Source organism: Neodiprion fabricii, chromosome 5, assembly GCF_021155785.1.
Source record: "Neodiprion fabricii isolate iyNeoFabr1 chromosome 5, iyNeoFabr1.1, whole genome shotgun sequence".
In the NCBI taxonomy this organism is placed as follows: Eukaryota; Metazoa; Arthropoda; class Insecta; order Hymenoptera; family Diprionidae; genus Neodiprion; species Neodiprion fabricii.
This window is the reverse complement of record NC_060243.1, coordinates 22,366,961-22,388,685: the sequence shown is the minus strand read 5'-3', so window position 1 is coordinate 22,388,685 and position 21,725 is coordinate 22,366,961. Positions and strand designations below refer to the sequence as shown.

Here is a 21,725-nt window from a genome sequence, read left to right as displayed (position 1 = left end):
ACTTCGATGTTTCCCTATGTTTTAGGTTATAAAAATTAAGCAACCGGAAGAAGAAGGACTGAGAGACGACGACGACGACGACGACGACGAAGACGACGACGACAACAACGACGGCGACGACGACGAAGAAGAAAAAGAAAAAGAAACAGAGAAAGAAGAAGAAAAGGAAACGGAAAAGGTAAAAGAAAGTGGGCGTGGACAAGGAAGGAAGGAAGAGAGAAAAATCTTAAAACAATCAAGAGTTAAGGTCTGATGTTAGCGGACATAAACGGGAACCTGGCGGATCTGAGAAGCGAAGCTATGGCGTCGCAGAGGTTTTGTCTCCGCTGGAACAACCACCAAAGCAATCTGCTATCCGTTTTCGATCAGCTACTACACGACGAATCATTCGTGGACGTCACCCTGGCCGTTGAGGGCCAGCTACTCAGAGCTCACAAAATGGTCCTCTCCGCATGCAGTCCCTATTTCCAGGTACACAAACGCATATTTGTTTCGTTTTACTTACTTTTGGTATAACGTACCTGTAATGATAAACTTTGCTGCATACAACGATCCGCGCGTTGTACGTCATCGAGTTGTGTGAATTAAGCTAAATTTTGCATTTATTTACCGCAGGCACTGTTCGTCGGACATCCCGACAAGCACCCAATAGTGATATTGAAGGATGTACCGTACGTCGACATGCGAAGCCTACTGGACTTTATGTATCGCGGTGAAGTGAGCGTAGACCAGGACAGGCTGACGGCTTTTCTCCGGGTCGCCGAGTCCTTGAGGATCAAAGGGTTGACCGAGGTAAACGAGGACAAGTGTGACCTGCCTAGTATAACGTCGTCGTTGTACGGTAACCAAAACTCCGTCGCACCGCCGCCGCCGAATTTGCACCGGATAAACCAGGCGGGTTCACAGCAGCAACACGTCACCTCGCAGAAAAGGTTTCAGACGATGTCGAGCCACCCTCTGCTCGGCTCGGCACTCACGGCACCGAAACGGAAACGGGGCAGACCCAGGAAACTAAGCGGTTCGTCCGACACACCCCTCGACTCGAAGGGTGACGGCCAGGGATCCGGCGGCGATCTCGTCCAGGGATCGCCAGAGATGATGGAAATGAAAATGGGACTTGATTTCCAGAGCGAGACCAACAGTACGAGGAACAGCGAGCCCACGGAAAATGGTACCGACACACCGGAGCCTGTCACGCCGAAAGTCAAACGAGAACCAGAGCCAACGCCTAGTACCTCGGCGCAAGGTGAGAATTGAGGATTAGAGACGGTTCATCGATGTTGTAAGCTTGCATCCTGAGGAGCTTTGAGAGAGCACGACGTCACACGGTTTGCCGAACCACTAAAATTGTTTTCGCAATGCAGCGCAAACGAGTTCTCTCAAGAGTTCTCAGGCAATGCTCGAAACTCCTCTCGGTCGACGAGGAATTTGCAAATAACGATGAAAAATATTAAAAATATAAGATTATCCGCGGGAATTACTGTGGTTCGCGTCCTTTTTATCGGAATTGGATTTAAATTCATATTTTCATGGTATTTCGTTTAACTGAGCTTCGAACTTTGTATAGTGTCCGCGGATTATTATCTTGCGGCAAAGTACCGGTAGAAAAAACTAGTCGAATTTGTTACAAAACTGTTAATATTCAAGACTTTTCAAATAGCAATGCGGGTTGTGTATGGGTCATGTTTGCGATATCGTAAGTCTAGAGTTTTGTAAGTTCGAGACTTGATGCGGTCCCTAATATGGATTGCGATATCAGTGTTTTCAAATTCCACGCGAAGAATCTCGCGTAGCTTACGATAATTTGACAAATAGTATAATATTGACAAAAATTTCCAAGCTTCGTGACAATTTCGGAATTTATAAAGGAGGATCTATCTTCTGATTGACCAAATGAAACTAGATAAATTTCAAAAATTACATTCACTCCGATTGCCATACTGCTTTAAAAGAATTTGTGTACCAATACTTGTATCTTCATTTGGCTACGTACCTATACCCGTCTTTCGATTAGGAAACCAACTTGCACGGATCGTACGTAAGAGATCCGAGCATCGTCGCCTACAGATATTCGGTCGCGAATGAGAAAAAAAAGGGTGGGGAGAGACAGGGAAGCAGGATGCGAAATTATGTGAATGAAAAAGTAGATAAACTGGTTTTTACCTACTTGCGAAGTAGTGGGTTATATCTACATATTCACACTATACATATATAAATACATCCTACATCTACATCTATCGTAACGTGGATTGTTGCGAAGTTCGCGGGTGGAAAGTGACACGATGGCGATGTTTCCTGGTTATCGAAGGAGGAGGTGGCAAGATAAACTCTGAATCTATCTACCCCAGGTCGAAAATATTTAGCCATTCCTTGTTTTTTTCTTGAACCTTCTTTTTTTTTCTTTTTTTTTTTGTTTCGTGGACTGCATAAATGTGGATGCTAAAAAGTGTCTGTAGGCGGGATCTAGAGACCTCTGTATCATATACCCACTGCGATTGATATTCACCACGATTGATTGTGAGTGGATCGATTAAAGTTGTTACAAAACGGAAAAGAAAATGTTTTTACGGTAAGCATTCGCGTTCGAGTTGGTTAGTTGAATCAAAATTTCGAATACTGATTTACACAATTTTTCTTCCACCGCACAAATTGGTTTCTCTTTAATTCGGTAAATTCCTGTTAGTGGAATTTCCTCGATTCTAGACAAATAATAATTCGATTCGTTTCTTACTTTTAATTTCAGCTCCAGACGAGACATTTGCTCGGCCGCCTAGTAGACAGGGAAGCGAAGGTTTCCAGCAAGGTAAGAGGCGACACACTAGATACTTGCATCTTATCATTTAACGATAAATACATAATATAACCCATCATTTTCATACTCAGCTGAAATAATACTTCGATGACACCGTAATGTTGTTGTTGTTGTTGTTATGATCATTATAATCATCATCATCATTACTATTATTATCATCATTATTATTAGTATGTATTACTAACCTGGTCCCCGACTAGCGTACGCAACGCGTGTAATATACCTAACATAATATGTACCTACCTATTAATTCAACGTTTGTCGTCGGATATAATCTGTACATAAACTCCATGCAAATCAAAGTGTAGTAGCGTGTTAATATTCTATATGTAACCGATCTATCAACAAATACGCTCGCGTTCATATTGTGCGTGACTTAAACATCCGGCGATACTTTGGTCTCAGATGCGTACATACCTACAGGAGATGAACCCCCCCCCCCAAATCTATACCCCGAAGTTTTTACCAACTATATCTAAAGTTAAAAATCCCCCCCCCCCCTCCCCTGCGGTTGTAATAATTTCAAGCAGTGTACCTATCCCTTGTAGACAATTTTTTCTATATTTTTGTATCAGCGTTCAATCAATGAGCGTGACTTTTTATTTTTCTACTCTTGTATCATCAGCCTGTACGGTAATACGGAAAAGTTTGAGCATATACGACTTGACAAGACTGTATGTAATAAGTCTCGTCGAGAAAAGGTGGAAAGTTATTCATCATACGTGTATAACGTCGTTTCATTGGTTATATGAATACTTTTTCCGGGAAGTTAATTTATATACCGGTTCGTTAGTTGCAATCTCCATTAAATGTACGGATGTGATTTTTGTTTTATAAGGAGAAACACATTTGACGATCGACTTTGTTTGCTTTCTCAGTAAAATTGAAGTGGTTTAAAATACGACATATTAGTTATGAACTAATACGCAACTACGCCACTACGTTTATTATTAATGTTATAGGACGATGATGGTATATATCAAGTGCAATTAACTATAGATGTAATTTTGTACGTACGTGATGCATATTGCGTATATAAGCCTTCTATACCTGGGGAAAAAAAAAAAAAAAAAAAAGAACCAAGTGTGAGAAGAAAATGTCAGTGAAAAAGCCATAAAATATAAAAATAACTTTTATCGTTATATCATTGCCATTATTATTGTTATTGTTCTTATTATTACTATCATTATTATACCATGCATGGTGTGTAAAATTAATGCCTTTTTATATGCTATACGCTATTACGCTAAGAGTATGATACGTGTGTTCTGTGAAAGCTATGCCGTTAATGAAATAGATGAATTTTGTAAGGGCCTGAGAGAGAGAGAGAGAGAGAGGGAGGGAGGGAGGGAAGAAGGACCGCAGTCTTTGCAAATGCCTAATTGACCCAACACGTTTCAACATATTTTCTCTACAACAGTTCCGCGGTCATACTCTTAGCTTATTCGAAGCGTTGTAATAATTATTAACCTTTATACAACAATGAGAAAAACACGATCAAAATTTAAGCAGAAAAAAAAAAAAAACACCAATAATCACGCGCACTACACACTAATAATAAACATACAAGTGTACACGCACACATACACACGCAAATGCACACACGCACGTATCATCCAACCCACAATACTACCTTTTAATACTGGAATTTTACGATTGCATAATGAATTGTTTGGTTGTTCGTTTGTTTGCCTTAATTTTTCGTCGTCACGGTCGCCTCTCTCCGACGTGTGATAGACTATCCCCCCCCCCCCCCCCCCCAATCTTCACAAATCACCATCTTCTTCTTGACCCTTTTTTACTTGTTAAATCATATGATTATTCAAATTTTCTTATCAACAATCGCTGCAAAAATTAAGGGTGTTGTCTGTAAGACTTCTCGTACCATCTGCTCACTTTCTTTATTTGTTCGATTCTGATAACTGTCAATTTCTTGGTCTTGTGTTGAAGTTGGAGGTTAAATCTGTGTTATGACTCTGGTAAAATCGGAAAATTTTTTTTCAATATTTGGGGGAAAAATTGTTCAATCCTAGTCCATACTTGTCACAAGCGAGGAGGGATTTTATTTTTTTTGAAGATTTGACCAAAGCCATGTGAAACAGATTTCTTTTTCATTTTCGATTAAAGATTCGAAGAAGAAATTGGAATATTTTTATGCCACTGGCAGATGGGATTCAAAAAACGATCGCAATGAATGGCTCGTTTTCATTATTATACGCAAAGAACGGGGTTCTTGCTTCTCTTCCGCCGGTTTCAAAGGCGTGGAAGGCGATCACTATGGATGGATAAACCCCTGACCCCCTCCAACCTTGTACTTTCACCCCGCGGTTAAGGACAGCTAGGCAACACCCTGATACAGTCCGTCTATGGGAATAATTTACCTTTCGAATAACGTATATGATTTTTTGATCTTTTTTCTCTTGCATAAAATTTGCAGACAGTTGCAAATTTATATCTCGCCCAAACACACGTACAGCATCTTCGAGAAAAATAACCCAACTATATAAATGAAAAACGTGAAAGAAGATGAGGAAGAGAAGAAAATGATAGTCCGAAAAACCCAAACAAACAAACGAACAAATTGATTGATTGATTGATTGATTGATTGATTGATTGATTGATTGATTGATTGATTAATTAATTATTTAATGTATTAATAAATTAATGAATATATAGCCAACCTTTTTAATTCTCTATGCCAAAACAAACAACAAAAAATACAAACACTTTTCTTGTCATTGGTTGTTGGTAAAAGGAGGGGGTGGAGCCAGCTAGCGGTGCTTACTTTTTTATAAACGCTGGTTAACTTATAGTATAACGCTCGTTTACGTCGCTTATACATAATGGTATAACGACGGCGATACAATATATTGCAATTGTATGTTGCTTGAAAAAAAAAAAAAAAATCCCGCGCGTTACTCGGTATCACTTTATCGGCCGTTCAAACGACGAGAATAAGGGAAAAGAAAGAAAAGAAAAATGAAAAAAAGAAAAAATAAGTGATGTACAAAGATATATGTATACACATATATATATACACATATATATATATGATGATAACGAAGATCGAAGATTTTTCAATACAGTGATATTTGTTATATATATATCTATATATATATTTCATGATTTTTTTTCCTTGCGCAGGTGAGTTGAGAATTGAGTCACATTTTTTGATGCCTTTACGCGGGGAAGCGAAAGACTATAGGGGAAGGCCAGCCGTTTTAAAAAAAAGAAACAGAACAAAAGAGATGAAATTGTTAATTTCATTATTCTAATGAATTTTCATATTGTCGATAGAATTTTCCATACGTGTATTCTTACTACTTATTTTTCGAATGTCGAGTTATAAAGAGAAAGAAAAAATGCGAACTACAGAGAAACAGAAAAAAGTGTGTGAGAGAGAGCGAGAGAGAGAGAGAGAGAGAGAGATAGATAGAGAGAGAGAGAAAGAAGTAGCTTTTCTGTATTAGTCGAGGAGGATCAGAGAGGGAAAGTTTAAACTGGAAAAAAAAAAAAACTTGTAACATTAAATGATAATCTGATTTATATCAAAGAAAGAGAAAAATATTTAAGGCAAATTTAACGAAGGAACGAAATGAAAAAAAAAGAAAGGAAAGAAAATGTAATAAAATTAAACAAAATTAAAGGAAAGAAAGAAACACATGTGGAGTAATAAGCACAGTAACTTTTGCTGGCTCTACCCTTCCTTTTGCTTCCCCCCACAAATTACTTAATTTATATATTTGATTTATTTTTTTATTTTTTCTAATTGATTTGTTTACATATTTATTATTGAAATTTTTACATTATTATACAGTGGTCTTTATTAAAAGAATATGAATCTGTATATGCGTTTACACATGCGAAGACAACCGATCATCTAGTAACGAGAAAAGAGAAGGAATAAAATTTTATTTCGAACAACCAATAAGCTAAAGGAATCAACCGTGCACGTCTTTTTGCACAAAAATACTCGTATTACGAAATTTCTGTCCCTCGAGTAAAAGCATAATGTAGTAGTACCGGTAGATAAACGAGAGTCAAGGAATGATTCTTTCCATTTGACTATCGGTCGGAAACGTGTTCAAGTATCGAGCATCTGTAATTTTCGATTATTGGAAGAATTTTCAAAGTTCATAGTTTCAACCGTGGGGTGAGGAATCGCGGGGTGTGTCTAAACGCATGTGTACAGATCCATTGCAAATGTAAAGATTGTTGGTCTGCATTATGTGGCGATGGTGCGTTCGTTAAAGACATATCAGTTTGATGAAATTTTGCAGAAATCGGTGAAGACTCGTCGACCGGTGCCGGCAGCGGGGTTCACACGCAGCAGCAGGCATCCGCATCGTCGCCGTCGATCCGCATAGACTTCGAGCGTTGCTTCCGGAAGGAATACGACGCGACGATAAGCTCGAAACAGCAGCAACCGGGAAGCGAAACTCATCATCAGCAGCTCCACCAGACGGCGGGGGATAATTTCGAGTCCGAGTCGTCGTCCGACCAAAAATTACAATCCAAAGATCAGCATAATCTAAGCAGCAGTGCCATATTCAACTTGGTATCGGCCGAGTCAGAGATAAGTCAAAGCGACTTTGAGAGTTCGTTCAAGGTCGAGAACGAGCGGTCCGAGGGTTCGGTTAGGGATTTTTGCGTCAAGGAGGGCGACGTCTACAGGTGTACCGTATGCCAGAGGACGTACACCCACATAAGCAACTTCTGCCGTCACTACGTCACCTCCCACAAACCGAACGTCAAGTACTATCCTTGCCCCGTATGCTTCAAGGAGTTCACGCGGAAGGACAATATGGTTGCTCACGTCAAGATTATTCATAGTTTTAAACCCCATCATAACCTCACCGCGAGCAGCGGATCTGGCGGCGCTGCCGGACAGCAACGGTAGAGGAGAGATATCCTCCTTGTCTCTACACAAGTACACACCCGCGCGCAAAACACTTTCTGACACACACCCACACACACACGTACACAAGGACAGAGCCTATGGAGTGCGAGATGGGTTCCCCCCCCCCCCCCCCATTCATACGAGATGCGAAAGGAGCATAATTTCTCTCTCGCCAATATTGCTATTATTATTATTATCATTATTATTATTATTAATATTATTGCTATCGTTATTTTTTATCATTATTATTATTATTGTCGTACGTTGAAGGGATCACGCGCAAATTCGACACACCCTCAGCCTAAACCCCTTAGCCAAATCTGGTCCCCGATTTATTTGTAGATAACAAACCGTAGGCGAGTTATAAGGACTGTTTCACTTTTCACAATAAGCAGCAGGAATATAAAATATGTGTATATATATAATATAATATATAATATAATATATAATATATATACATGTATTATATCGGGAGGGAGGTAGAGTTATATTGTACAATACATTACGGTACTTAATCGAGACAACATGCATCTTGAAAGATGAAGTATATTGATCAAATATTAGAATTGAAAAGAAATTCTACTTCGCGGGTACCCTGTTGCGATTAGATTCAAAGGATACCGTAAACCCTTCAGCTTCGGCGCGATTTCGAAGAAAACGCGAAAGTTTTACTTTGCGAAATATTGATAAATTAATAAACGAGTAAGTAAATATATACATAAAAACAAAGACTATCCCTATCGTGATATGGATTACATATATTAGGTGAGTTAAGAAAAAAATATAAGGAAGAAAAAAAAATATCAATAATAACGATTCAAAATCGGATATATATAATACATATACCTTCGTATGTGCGTCGCTCGTGGAATTATTCATTACATGCACTGCAGCTGACCAAAGTGATAAATGATAATAAATGTTGAACAAAAAGAAAAAATGAATTTAAAAAAAAAAAAAATAAAAAAAAAAGAAAAAAAAATAAGGGAAAAAACGAAATGCAAAAAAAATGGGTTTCTAGATTAAAGAAGCGTTGCAAATAGAAGTAAAATGATAATTGTAAAAGAAAAAATATGTATACAATATACATATATATATCTGCATACATATAATGTGTCAAAACTGAGGGATTTCACTAAGTACATGTATGTATACATACATATAGGACATAGCTATATCATATAGATTAATATGGTTGATTTTTCACTGAAACATAAGTTTAAGAAAAACCAGTGTTCATGTAGTACCTATATAATATTTAAATTTAAAATTTAAGAAAAATTAGGTATCAGAAAAAATGCTAAAATGAGAGAAAAAAAAAAAAAAAAAGTTTAAAAAAAAAACAGACTTAGGGGATGTAGGTATTCAATTTAATATATCGCGAACGTTAAAAAGTTGAACTTGTTTTTTCGTACGGTTTTTTTAAAGTCGTTATTACGAAACATTATTCATATAAGATGCTCTGATGCATGGTGCGAGGAGTCAGGTGTGGTACAACGCAGCTTTTCGGACGAACCAATAGAAAATTTCCCACAGTTGACGTCACAACAAACGGTCAATTCAAAGCTGTTGAAAGATTCAGAGATGGGCTGGAATGTTACACGTGAAACGTTGACTAAATTCTTGTGTTCACGCGTAGTGGAAATTCGAATAATTTCACCTCTCCAGCTCCCACCACGATTCTTACAACCCTTAACTAAACAATGCATTTATCAACGCTGTAGTTGAGGTTATGTTGTATTTTTTACGCGTGCATGCGCGTGCGCTGTAGGCTCACCGTGACTCGCCGTGACGTCAACTGGCGGACTGCGCGACCTTGTACGAAAATTGGTCCTCTATTGGAACACAACGTACTCCTTACACTATGCTCCGATACACGTGCTGGAACTCCGATTCCGACGTACCTGATTTCGCAATGTGGGGGGTCTACGCAATACCGATTTTTTCATCACCAGAGGTCCCATGCTGTGGTCGAAATCGGGGTTTCGGTGTACCTACGTACAATGGGCAGGTACAATAATATTAGAGGAAACAGGCGACGATAGATAATTAGAGAATAAGTTATGGAAAGGAAGAGAGAAGAGAACTCTTTAGGTGGCTTACAATTAACCACGTGGCAGTAATACATACATAGGTAGGCATGGTGAGCGCGTGTGCTTCGTGTACGTTGCTCTCAATACATAGTATGGTGACGCACCTTGAGAGTGAGAGAAAGAGATAAACATTGGAAACTTGACGTTTCGTTTTGTGCCACGATAAGGGGAGACGACGTCGTTGCTGCGTAGAATTGATTTTATTTGAATACCGCGTGTACTTTGTATACCTGTTAGATCTGAACTCGGACACGATGCGGGTGTAATGAATAAGTTATCATTGTAATCTACAAAAGTTGAATGTTCGTTTTACACCTTTCACATTAAGATTCTCTCTCCTGTACAAATATTTTATCTACCTACGTATCTATCCCCTCTCTCAATCTCTTTTTCTCACTCTCATGGTGTATTATTATCAGAAGAGTACGACAGAAAGGTGGATTTTCGAAATGGGAGGGTATAAGGGAACGCAGCAAACAATCGAGCTTAGGTGTAGATTATTATCGTGTAACGCAGAGGTCATACTACAGATATTCACCCGACCCTTGTTATACGTATAGGGTTGTCTTATCCTTCGAATGGGTCAGTAATTGTATTCCAAAGTTGACGATCGTCCGATGCATCAAAGACTTTGCGGTTAATGCAACACACGATAATTAGTTACCGTATGTATGCGTATATTCAAAGCAAGTGTCGCATCGCGTTCCGCTTCTTCGACGATTATTTTATCACTACTAGTATCTTCTGAATTCTCTCTCATTACGACCTAGGAGAAAAAAATGTGCAACTGTTTTTTGAATGACAAACTGATCGCTAAAAAAATTTCTGATCGTATGACGATGATTTTTCATGAAATAATAATTATGGTTGGAGGGCGAGGAAAAGGGAGGCAGGAAAAATAATCATGGACGCGTGCGATCGTCAATAATTATTGCAGTGTGCGATGAAACTCGTACAGCAGTGTCCCGTATTCTTTCCGCAATGAATTGCAATGATAATACGGCAATGGCGAGGACTGAACCGTAGTTGTAATAAAAATCATGAAATGAAGAAATTTAAAAAAATTCTAATAGTAACGAACAATGACCGTCAAAAACTAGGAAATCAAATAAATAAATAAATGAATAAGTAAATAAATATATATACATACATATATTATATATATATATGTCTTAGGGTTTCTCATAAGGGGTAAAAAAAAAATAAAATAATATAAACCAAACTCAAAACTTGAGGTTTGATAGAAAAAAACATTCTCGGGAAGAGGTGGCTTTGTAGCTTAAGTGGAAGCCGCCGCTCATTGGACGTTTCGAATTGTAACAGCCAATTAACGTTCGTGACAAACTTTTTGGAAGGAACAATTCGAGACCATGGGGATTGTATTTCAAATTTAGAGAAACAAAATTTCATTACATAAAATTTCTTTTTTATTCCCAATTTCTAATTTCTTGCAATTTCAAAATAAAAAAAAAAAAGCGAGAGAAAAACAAGTACAGAAATTAGGAATAAAAAAAAACATGTACTTAATGAAATTTTGCTTCTCTTAATTTGAAACACAATCCTCACGGACTCGAATTTTTCCTTCCAAAAATTTCGTCATAAATGTCAATAGGCTGTTGTAATTAGAAACACTTAAGCCACAGAGCGCTCTCTACGCAAGAATTACGTTTTTCTATCAAAACTCAAGTTTTAAGGGGCAGGAGTATGAAAAACGATTTTTTTTTCTTTTTTCTTTTTCGAGACACCCTATAATATATACATATATACATACAAAATAAGGTAACCATTTAGACTGATGAAATGCAATATTGTACATATTGACGATCCGAACCGTATATACGAGTACATATACATATATAGATATTTATATATGTGTGTCGGTGTTTGTGCGCGCGTGCGCAGATACATGCAATATGGAGAAGAGAGGTTATTCGATAAATACACGTGCACCATACCCCGAAGTAAAATAATGAATATATGTCTATTATATAGATGAACACGAATTAATACCATGGTAAAAAAACAGCGCGCGGAAATATATTTGACAATTGCTTGGAAGAACGATGGTCGCAATTTTTCTTTTTCTTTTATACCAATGACAAACGCGCGAGAATAGAAAAAGAACCAGGCGTATTTTCCTGTGAATGTGTATCTGGCATGATTCCGCGCACCCTCGACAAAACCAGGGATTAATAATTGTTTGTAATCACTACCATTGCTCCTTAAAATTTTATACCCGATCGTCATAATTTCCCATCTTCAAAGACTGCAGCGGCACACGGTGTTGATACTGGGCACGAAGACGGTATGGTCTGGAACATACGGACTTGTTAGGTAGTCAAGGTGGCGATTAATACGACTTACTTACGATTAGACGACCCAGGCCTGCGTACGCGCGTGTAACGCCTATTATATTATACCTACGTAGTACATTATATGCAATGTATACATATGTATGTATATACACACACGCATATATACGACACCAAATATTATATACCTATGTAACGAGGTAGTATTTACCTGCAGGCACTGACACATTGGATAGACTGATATATGGATATAACGCGGGGACTTTGCTATTAGCTTAGATATCCGGTATAATATCTAACAATAAATAGAAATCAATCTATTAATCACCGGAAGCGGTAACGCGATCACAGATTGTAATACACATGTTAGACTGTTTTAAATTAGAGCAACGTTATTGTTTTTATTTACTTTTTTTTTTTTTTTTTTTATGTTTTATTAGCCGGAATCTGGGTCTAAGTATTCGTTTTTGCTGTACAAAAAAATCCTTCCGAAACACAGGGTTATTGGATCAAGTCATATCAAGAGTGTATTATGTCTTTTCCCCATTTGAATAACGTTTGAAAAAATTTCATAGACGCAATCTTGGCGATGATTGAATTATCTTCAAAACTTATAGCGAACTTTTCTTTGCCCGTTGAAAATACCGGAAATCAGATATTAGCGAGAGCAGGCATTTTCTTATCTTTTGTTCAAAAACAACAATAGCATGTCACTATTTATATTAAAATTGCGCCAGTCCCATTGTTCAAACCACATTACACGATTATTTTTACAAATGGAAAAGAGCCACGCGAACATAGCATTAGTAGAAAAACCTCTTCTACGCGTGAGTTAAATTATTCCTTCAGCTTGGGAAAATTTTTAGTTCCGTCAAAATTAACAATATATATATATCCTTCTTCGGGAGAAAAACAACGTAAGATAAAAATATTGCCCTATTATGAAACAGTCCAGCGCACACATATTCACACACAGACACACATTAACCAGGCTACTTTCCACACATACTTACTTTATAATAAATAAAAGCCCGCACTCGTCTTGCGTATATGTCTATTATACATCTTACAATTAGGAATACTTTAACACTTCGGAGCCTTCTTCATTTTCCGATCGTTCCAATCATATGAATATCTATTACACACACACACACACACACACACACGCACGCATACACACACAGAAGTCAAGCAGAAAATTTCGCACACAACAAGAATCAATAGTGCAGCATTTATATACGTGCGGGGATTGACAATTTTCAAAAATATTACAAACCAACCTACATTATATTGATACACAAATTGCACCCATTGTTAATAAATAATACAAGACGACGAAATGGGTGCAATATCTTTTGTTACTCATTCTTTCTAACATCATGTATTTATTCTTTTCTTCTATCGACTAAATCGAAGTCAACAAAGTTTCGCGTTCCGGATAAAAACGTAGAAATGAACGGTGCCAATAATAATAATAATAAAAACAACAACAACAACAACAACAACAACAACAACACCAACAACAAAAACAAAAACAACAACAACAACAACAACAACAACAACAACAACAACAACAACAACAACAACACCAATAATAATAACAACAACAACAACAACAACAACAACAACAACAACAACAATAACAATAATAACCATAATAATACTAATATTAGAACGGAAAATGAAAACCAAATATCTATAAAACAATTTGTCACCAATATTGTACTTCAAACTATACGTCATATTATATAGATATGTACTTGAAATCGCGTGCGATGGTATAAAAAAAAAAAAAAAAGAAAGAATAACGTCGTTAGACTTAGAGAAGAAATAAAAATGTATATATTCACATAATATATCAATGCATATAATGCATCGTGTAGAAGTCGTTGAAAAAAAAAATAAATAAATGAAATATTAGTATGTCGTATGTGAAATTCCGCACTGCAGGGTTGCAACGGAATAACCGGTCGGGATCTCTAAGGGAATAGGGGGACCGTCTTAAAAAATTAAGCATCAACAATCAAATCGTGACAAATCGCTCCAAAGTGTTTACGTTTCTTTTTAAATAATTTATAGTATATATACTAAAAACACATACACACACAATAAACCCACGCAACGTATGTATATATAGATGTAAATGAGAATCACCCTGTCAATTATACGATTTAAATGATAAAATTGCAAAGTCTTAATAGTATAAAATTGAAAAAACGAAACAAACAAAATTCAGCAGTACATATTCGATATTTTGTTCTCTCGTCTGTCCACTGCACGTTACGGACCAATTTCGATAGAATGTATAGGTATACTGCACAGTGTTGTCGAACATATTGAACAGAATAGTAGGTACATTTTCCAACGTTTAGACGGACGGACGAATGAAGGATTAAATTAATTATGAATAATGAACAATTAGATAAATAAATAAATAAATAAATAATTAAATAAATAATGAAATAAATCGATAAAGACAACAGATACAACAAACACATCATTATATGGTATAGGTTATATAGATATATGTGTTACACACCAACGTTGGTATATTTGGGGTGTGCGGGGTTCAAGATATAACGACGAGATGGCTATCGGAGTCCCGTTCAAAGGATGCTACATAGTCAGTCTATATAGTCTTTGTCCAACGCGTCAAGTCAAATTTAATAGAAAAAAAAAAACGGAATAAAAATATCAAAGTAAATAATCCCCCATCCCTCTTTATTTTTCCGCTACCGTACGATGTTCAGGCATACAATACCAATAACTCTATACCTTATGCGCATTTTATACATCATGCATTGCACAGACGCGTAACACGGCTCACTTGACAATTAACATGCAATTTTAGAAAATGATCAATTCCTACAATACCGTTTATACGCGCGCACACACACACACATACACACACATGCGTAGAGGGGTGGGTATGCGTGACTTATGTATACACTAAGAAAAAAAAAAATAACTTCATCAAACCAGAGAAGTAATTTTTTAAACCTCCGATTTAAGAAACTACCAATCAGTTGGAACAACGGAATTGTTATATTTACGTAGCAATTGCGCATAAAGTTGATATTTCTTAACGAGTGTAAAGTTCCACTCGCATGCGTCAAGAAGTCATTTGCGCACGTGCCACGAATCCTATTTTCTGTGCTACCTCCTGTTGAAAACGAGAATATTTTATGGTACTTATGAGCACCAGTGTTCATAAAAACTACAAAGTAGTCGATTTGTTGACTGAGGTAGCGCAGGTAAAGTAACTTGAAAGATGATTTACACCTGACGATGAGCCGTGCGTATTTGGTAAATTTGAATGCATACTTGGGACTGATATTTCTATTTATTTCAACAAACCAGCTTATGCAGTTCTCTCGAGTCTGACTGAACGACCATTTGAGTAATCCAAAAGTTGTTCCAATCGAAAATGGACGAAGTCTTGCTGTTAACAAATTTACCCTTGGGACTATCGAAAAAAATCGTTTAGATAATTTAATTCGATTCAAATTTTTTTTCTCAGTGTATTATTAATGTACGATATAATACTATACGTGGGAACAACGTCAAAGACGCGGTAGGGCAAACAAAACAGACAACGCAAACAAATAAAAAAAAAAAAAAGAACTAAAAACCCAAGACAACAAAACATGGCAGCGGCTCGACAGCTTATATATGTATAATAGATTATATATGTATGTGTTCATAATGTGCATGTATGAAAACATTTGATAATCATTGAGAGGCTAAGACTAACATTTTAGGCGTGAGAGAGGCCAAACGAAAGAGGAAGACAAGCGAAACGTAATGAAATTGTTGAATTCTTTTTCTTCCCTTCTTCGTTCGTCGTTGTGCAGGAAGCAAAAAAGGGCAAATACGCGAAACAAAACGAGAAAAAAAAAAAAAGAAAAGAAAGAAAACAAAAGAAACGTTGTTCGTAATTTATATTGAACGTTAACTCTGTTACTGATTTACACACAGATTATAGGTACAATATATATGTATATATAATATATATATAAAAAAACTTACTTAAAAAGAGTCTATGTAATATATAATATATATATATATACATATGTAAAAACTGGGCATTTCACAACCGCACTATGTTTATCCAAATATATATAAATATACCTATACCAATTACCATATTGTATAAGGGCGAGGGGAGGTTGATGATGAAGAGGAGCGGAAAAAAACAAGGAAAATGAGAAACAAAAGGGGAAAAAGTGTAATTCGCTTTGCGAATTTAGGTATATTAAATCTTGATTAACACACGCGATAAACTTCTTTTTTCTTTTCTTTTTTTTTTTTTCGCTCTTTCCTTCCGTTGTAAGCAAATATCTGAGAATTATAAAATTTTTCATTGGGGATATGGTGATACTCTATAATTATCAATTATACTTCTTGTTTAATATGATGACAAAATTTATGAAAAGCGTGGTTGTTGGCGCGTAGGGTATATTATTATTATTATCATCACTATTATTATTATTACTATCGTAATTATTATTTCTTCGCGGTGAAAGAGAGTACAGAGAGGGGAGGGGGGTTTGTTCACGTATTGTTAATTGATTGTTTATTGTTTTTCTTTGTTTGGTTACATGAGCGTTTACAATTTATGTTTATGGGGAGAAATGTTGCGAAGGTTGGGGTCCCGCGAGCGCGCCTTGAAATATAATTCAATATTTCTTTACGATAAAAAGGAAAATTGAACAACAAGGAAGGATTTGTTTAAATAAATTAAAATACAGTCACTAACAGAATTAAGAATGTTATGTAATATATCATATACAACTGCTGATGATGATGCTGCTGCTGCTGCTGCTGCTGCTGCTAGTGCTGCAGGGGTGTTGTATATAATGGTTTGTTTCGCACAGCCTTTGCCAAGAAAAAGGAAGAGAGAGAGAGAGAGAGAGAGAGTGGAAGAGAGAAAATTAAAAAAAAATTAATAATTTAGAAAGTTGAAACAACACGATCGTAACAACGCGTAATTGAATTATGTATAAGAATATATTCATTTTAACGAATTTAAGGAAAAAAAAATTTAAAAAAAAAAAAAAACAACAACAAATGTTCAAAGGGAAAGATATAAATATAAAATGAACAAAAAAAATTTTAATGAAAAAAAAAATCCCGAGGCTTAAAAAGCAGACTGTACTATTGGATAGAAACTTTAATATATACATGAAATTATATTAAAAGCATAGTTTATTATCATATATTATATTATATTATTAATTATTATACAATATAACAGACAACACGAGAAAACAAAATGAATGATAATAATATCGTATCGAATGTTATACTTGGAGAGAGAGAGAGAGAGCGAGAGAGAGAGAGAGAGAGAGCGAACGAGAGAAATGAAGATAATAAAAGAAAGAAATAGCCTTGCAGGCGTAATGATAATAAGTCGTTGGGATTTCCAACGCATGAAAATTATATGTTTTACAAATATGTAAGTAATACCGTATACATACGTGAGATAAATACACGTTGTAGCTGGACGTGTATGGGTTTCTGTTATGTATGGGTATTTTTTTAAGGGTCAGTGAAAGAAGATAAAAAAAATTAAAAAAATTACCGAGGGCAAAGAGAAATAAAGAAAAAGATCACACCGATAAATTGACACAAATTACTACACCTGTATTTTGTAATCTTTCACGAGAAGACGTTGATAAAACTGACCTTTTGTAAAATTGAAGGAAAAGACGAATTTACTGTCGTATATAAATTTTTTAATTCGGCAGGATCGATTAGCGATTCGCGTGATTTGGTGCCTTTTCGAAAACAATATGTGAAATTAAATATATAACGGATAATTAGAAGAGAAAGAAAGAAAAATGAAAACTTTATCTTGTGTATTTTTTTTTTTTTTTTTTCTCATCACGGAAAAACGTGCAGGTTGCGCAGGTGTTCTCAATCGCCGTCTAGTGCCAAATAATAATTGAATATATATTATATAGATAAAAAATTAATTGATTAACTAAATTAAACTAAATTAAATAATTTAGTGAATAAATTTATTACGCTGTAATAAGAAATAAAAATTTGATGAATAATTTTGAGGTGAAAATTTGTTATACGGTGGTTATTAAATGATATGTATAAAAAAAAAAAAAAAAAAAAAAAAAATACGACAAAAAAACCAGAAAAAACAAATCGACAAAAACATACATACGTGTTATATCATCATCATCGTCGTCATCATTATTATTATTATTATTATCATTATTATTATTAATGTTGAATATAAATTGTATTAAGATTGTAGATACGTATATATACACGTAGAATGTGTATATATAGGTATGTAATTATCAATTGATTTCGGGGGTGTGTTTTTCTGACGCTGTGCAGGGTAGATTTTAGATAATATATTTTTACTATATATGCACTGATTGTTTAACTAATTGTACTACAGGTATATCATATTATATATATGCATACATAGATACACAAAATATGTTTATTATTTAGGTGTATATACATATACGTATAGGTATTTTCTATAGTATACCACAGGTGTACCGTAGTGGTTATTATTATTATTATTATTACCATCATTATCATTATCATTATCATTATAATATCTAATTGATAATAAAACGAACAGTGTTCAATAGTAATATAATTCAAAGATTTTTTTAGAATTTCTACAGATTTATATATATAGATATATATATATAGATATACATACATACATACACATATAGTTGTCAGTAGTGCGAATACTTGTAGGTATACGAGTATATACAACAAATTGTAGAGATCGTCGTATGATTACTACCGTCGTCATCTCCGTGCGACGTCGGATTCTCGTCGTTAACGAGAGCACCAACAACAACATTAACAATTATAGTGATAACAAAACGACAGACTGATCATTTTTCAAATTCTCTATTCTCGTTTATTACATTTTTCGCGCACATAAAATAAATAACAAGAGGCATTAACGCTCGCTACTTTATTATATGTACATTGTACAGAGTGAATTGCTAACGACTGGATGGTTTAATGCGCATGCGCTGATATTATAGAGTAAGAGCAGGTTGTTTTGTCAGGATGACCAACATTTTTGAGGTTACACACATCTGGCGGCGACCCGTCATCTGAATTTATGAATGTTGGTAGCTTGTGATTACTATGGTTCGTTGTCATCATCGATCCAGTAAAGAAAACAACAAAAACGGAACAAATAAAAAAAAAAAAAAAAAGAAGAAATACATCATATACATGCAACGTAATGTATAATATATACCTTATACACTGTGCACCCGTGTCGTTAATGAATGGCTTGAACCCCGCGGTAAAAGATGATGTGAAAGTGAAGAATAGTAAAATCTGTAACGATGAAAAGAAGGAAAACTGCACCTTCGATGTATAATACCTATTTATGTGTACGAAGCGATGCGAGGAAAAATTGGAGACAATCGGTCGATCGGTATTCCGAAGAGTAATATACACACATACCTCGGTGGAAGGAATTAGAAAAAGACGTGGGAAAAGAAATGAGATAAAATCTAACGAAATAGAAAGTAAATTATTTATGATAATCACATCCGATAACAGTCCGAAATATATGATACATATTTACATAGGTATATGCAATGTATATAGATGCATATAATTTCAGGTACGTAACTGCGCGTATACGTTATATGATGATGATTTTCGACGATGTTTTTGTTGTTGTTGTTGTGGTCGTTGATTGTAAATTTTCAATATCGATTATCATCACTCTACCATACGTTATATGTTACATACGATATAATAGATAATATGTTATACTGTATGAGGAGAACTAATCGCACTGAACATGAGAGAAAGGTAACTACTTTAATAATTATACTAATATACCGGCATTGTTGTTTTTGTTGTTGTTGTTGTTGTTGTTGTTGTTGTTGCCGTTGTTGTTGTCGCCATTATTATCATTATTGTTACTATCATCATCAGCATAGTCATCATTTTCGCCTTCTCCATCGTGGTAGTAATTATAATTATTATCATCATAATCATCGTTGTTATTTTATACGCGAATGTGTAGAGTTTTATGTACGTTTATAATATTTTACGCATACATTTAAGGTATAAATGCATTTATGTAGATTGTTTTGTTTTCTCTCTTTTCTTTTCCCGGCATATTTTTAAATTTTCCTCAATGTAATATAATATTATATGCAGCCATATACATTATACATTACTAGATACATTATTGTTGTTGTTGTTGCTGTTGTTGTTATTGTTGTTGTTGTTGTTGTTATTATTATTATTATTATTATCATCATCGTCATCAATATCATAACGTCATAATTGTTGTTTTTATTATACTTATTATCATTAGTAGTAGTCGCTGTAGTATCACATCATCGTCATCCTTATTATTAACTTTACAATTAGCCAAAAATTATTCTACTTAGTTTCCCGTTTCCTTGTTATTTCTACATAATGTATACATTGAACAAGGGGTTGTATTTATAACGTTTGTAATAACTTTTTTCTTCATGCCGCGTCAATGTTCAACGCGACTTATCGCATGGAAGAGGAAACAACAGAAAGCGAGTAGGAAACACGAAAGCAAAAGAAAAAAACAATCGATAGGTGGGAATTTTCATTTTGCATGTTGGGTATATTATTATTATTGTTATTATTATTATTATTATCATCATTATTGCTCCCGTCATCGTCATATGTATACATATATAGGATGTATAGGCCGTGACATTGTTAGCTAGCATGATCTATTTTTTTGATGCATTGAAGTGCAATATAACACTATACTATTTAAGATTTGATTAATGTATGCATTATGCATATACATTAGGGCGATTCAAAAAAATCATTCTTTTTTTCGAAAAAAAGTGGTAGTGAAAAAACAATTCGAAATGACGAAAAAATAATGCCTGCAGGCGGAAAAATTTTTTACTCAAGTTTTAGAGGTAACGCAAGTCGATTTTATGTATTTATTTAAGGTTTTTTTTTGTAAAATTTAGATAAGATCCTAATTGCCAGTGGAAATATATATTTTACGAAAAAACCACAGGACACCTTTTTTGTAGATTGATTTATTCTTAACAGAAAAGCTATCTTGTTAAATTTGACATAGTTCAGTATTTCATGAAATATTTCTCGGAAACGCATTTTTTTAAAGAAATCAACTAAACTTGGCGAGTATATTTTTACCCTTCAAGAAATTCTAAAAATCGAAAAAAAAGAAAATTGAAGCTTAAAGTTTGTAGTTTTTACAGTGTGTTTTTCAGACAACTTTAAATATTAGATCTCGATCTACTAGTAGATCTTTAATTAATTAAAAAAACAACCTTAAATAAATACATAAAATCGACTTGCGCTACCTCTAAATCTTGAATGAAAAAATTTTCCCGCGTGCAGGCATTACTTTTTTCGTCATTTCGCATCGTTTTTTCACTACGACTGTTTTTCGAAAAAAATGATGATTTTTTTGAATCACTCTAATATACGTACATGCACGTGTATTTTTTCTTCCTCGATTGCGGACGTAAAAAACATGAACGAAATCACTGCACGTTTGGTTTTTCCTGCTACGTTCCTTGAACACAATTTCTCCAGCTCGATTCTGATATCATGCG

The 21,725-nt window shown here is 35.1% G+C and overlaps 1 protein-coding gene across 11 annotated transcripts in view; it reads left to right on the top strand.

Annotated features, from left to right (window-relative positions):
- LOC124183327 (protein tramtrack, alpha isoform-like) overlaps positions 1-21,725 on the top strand; it is a 54,403-nt gene that overhangs the window by 15,479 nt on the left and 17,199 nt on the right. For 10 of the 11 annotated variants that reach the window (XR_006870962.1, XR_006870963.1, XM_046571691.1 and 7 more), the window contains exons 2-4: positions 26-471; positions 616-1,246; positions 2,744-2,803. Coding sequence is in view for 9 of the 11 variants with exons in the window: in XM_046571691.1 (XP_046427647.1) it covers positions 253-471; positions 616-1,246; positions 2,744-2,803 (910 nt within the window). In the remaining 2 variants the exon portion in view is untranslated. Of the gene's footprint in view, positions 1-25; positions 472-615; positions 1,247-2,743; positions 2,804-7,092; positions 9,094-21,725 lie in introns of those variants that run through there. The other variant, XM_046571692.1, reaches the window with a different exon arrangement.